Source organism: Sphaerulina musiva (genome assembly GCF_000320565.1).
Source record: "Sphaerulina musiva SO2202 unplaced genomic scaffold SEPMUscaffold_27, whole genome shotgun sequence".
Lineage (NCBI taxonomy): Eukaryota > Fungi > Ascomycota > Dothideomycetes > Mycosphaerellales > Mycosphaerellaceae > Sphaerulina > Sphaerulina musiva.
In genome coordinates this window covers 4,157-6,260 of record NW_016017409.1, presented here as the reverse complement: position 1 = coordinate 6,260, position 2,104 = coordinate 4,157, and the positions used below count along the sequence as shown (strand labels likewise).

The window sequence follows — 2,104 nt, the reverse complement described above, 5'->3', positions numbered from 1 at the left end:
TTTTTTACTAGAAAGTACTACGATACCTTGAGAAGTTAGTAGTCTAACTATTTCTCTAGATAATGTAGTATTTATATATGATACCCTATAGCAGTTGTCCTAGTAATGGCGAATGAAGCGACAACAACTCATATTCGAAATAAAATTTAGGTAGGGGGGGGGGCACTTAGGAAATCGACGATAATAGTAGTAGCAGAGGAGCTTAGTATAGGCGCGGAAGTGTGATGTTGTTATGGAGGGTGGTGTCGGTGCTCGGGGTCACGGGACAGGGTTCCGGCTGCTGCCTAAACCTTAAATCTCTCAGATAAGAGAAATTTTATTTCTCAAAGCGCTTCTACCCTACGCATCCACCTCCGCACGTACCACCGCACGCACCACCGCACCTACCTCCGCACCTACATCCCTACCTACGTCCGCACCTACCTCCGTACCGATACCACTATGCCGAAACGGAAGAATGTCACGCCAGAGGCGCTGGAAAATAAGCGTGCCAGGCTCGGGGCAGCTGCGAAGTCACTTGAAGAATACTCTCTGAAGCCGAATACCCTACGGGAGCGCGAGCGTACTGCCGCCATGGACGAAGAGAAGAGAGCTCAGGATCGACACAGAAAGGCTCGCAATGAATCGTTCGCACGGTTCAAGAAGGCTCAGATCAAGCAGTCTAGCGAGTTTAGCGAGCTGAGTAGGGACCGTCAAGCTGCCCTGGTTGAGGAATGGAGATCGATGCATACAGCAGAATATGACCGGAAAGCGTAAGTTTCGTGGTCGGCGTCTATGGTCGGCATCTGCGGTCGGTATTCCTACTTCCTGTCAAAGGCTAACTTCTCTAGTGCTAAGAAGCAAGCAGAGACTGATCCAGCTCTCTCACCCGACGAACAGGCCGAAATCGATGAAGCTGACTGGTTCCTTGAGCTTGGAGATAGTGAAAGCAAATCAAAGATAACATTTCAAAAGGAGGATCAGGTTGAGTGGGAATGGGATACCCTCACCCTTGGTGAACGATGCGATAAAGCACTTGGGGGCCTTGGCAACGAATGCCTTCCTCAAGAAACGATTCTCAATCCTTTGTCATCAAAAGAGATTGACAAGGAGACAGCGAACTCTGTTGGAACTTTTGCCTTTCAGGCAGCCTCTTCCACTTTTGCGACTGCTCATAACCAATGGCATCGCTCGATCCGGAAGTTCTGGAACAAACTTGTTGCTCTGGAGAGTCTGGTTCTCCCTGACGAGGCAGCTATGAAGCAGATTTCACAAATTGTCGACAGCGAGACTAAAAAGGTAAGCTCATCTGCCGACCACACCTGCCGACCATTTTCTAATAATCCTAGATCTGCGTTAGAGAAGTACGACTCCCACTGCCACACGAGATTTTCAGCCCAATCGAGCGCGCAGTCTGCCGTAGTATCCTTGCCTGGGATGTCGCAGCCCAAAGGGCTTATTCAAGTGGTCTTCCTGGACCCTCCTGGCTGATACCAGAAAATTATAACTACTCCGCCAATGGTTTCCTTCCATCAGTGAGCTTGAAAGGGGAGAAGCACCTCGCGAAGATGGCATACAAGCTCTGTGAGAGGGAGAATACTCTGAGCCGCGAACAGACTCTCTGGCCTGAGATAATGGCTGCCCTTATCGAGTGCAATGTCAAAGAGTATAATGGGATTACTCTAGAGGCCTTTCTACTCCCACTACTGCGAGAAGATGAACTATGCCTAGCATCTTCGGGAATCGAGAAGGTACTTACGAAGGACTCTATATTCGCAACTTTGTTAGAGGGTTCGAGATTTCAGACTCGGAGGACTAGGAGCCTCGCCTGTTTCAAGAAGACGAAGAGGGATAGAAGAAAGGGTAGGAGGGTTGGTAGTAAGAATCAGACTATCTGATAGGTTGGCTCGCAGCCGGAAGTAGGCCTGCGAATTCTATTCGCTCAACCCCTGTAGGGTAGCGTACTAGGATTCTGAAATTCCTACTTTCCCTCCTTTCAATTCCTACGTTCCCTCTCCTCTATCCTCTCGTAACGGATTCACGACGTCGGAGTCTGAAATACTATGTTTTCGTCTTCCTTTGCTTCCTCTCCAGGAGTCGGAAGCTCCCGATTCGAATCCTCCTC

The 2,104-nt window shown here is 49.2% G+C and overlaps 1 protein-coding gene across 1 annotated transcript; it reads left to right on the top strand.

Annotated features, from left to right (window-relative positions):
- Positions 1 to 441: 441 nt before the first annotated feature.
- Positions 442 to 1,834, top strand: SEPMUDRAFT_121751 (uncharacterized protein; the record flags this gene model as incomplete). Its single annotated transcript, XM_016901717.1, has 4 exons — positions 442 to 752; positions 831 to 1,278; positions 1,329 to 1,730; positions 1,799 to 1,834. 4 exons carry the CDS (start codon positions 442 to 444, stop codon positions 1,832 to 1,834), a joined length of 1,197 nt encoding a protein of 398 aa, XP_016756022.1.
- Positions 1,835 to 2,104: the final 270 nt, after the last annotated feature.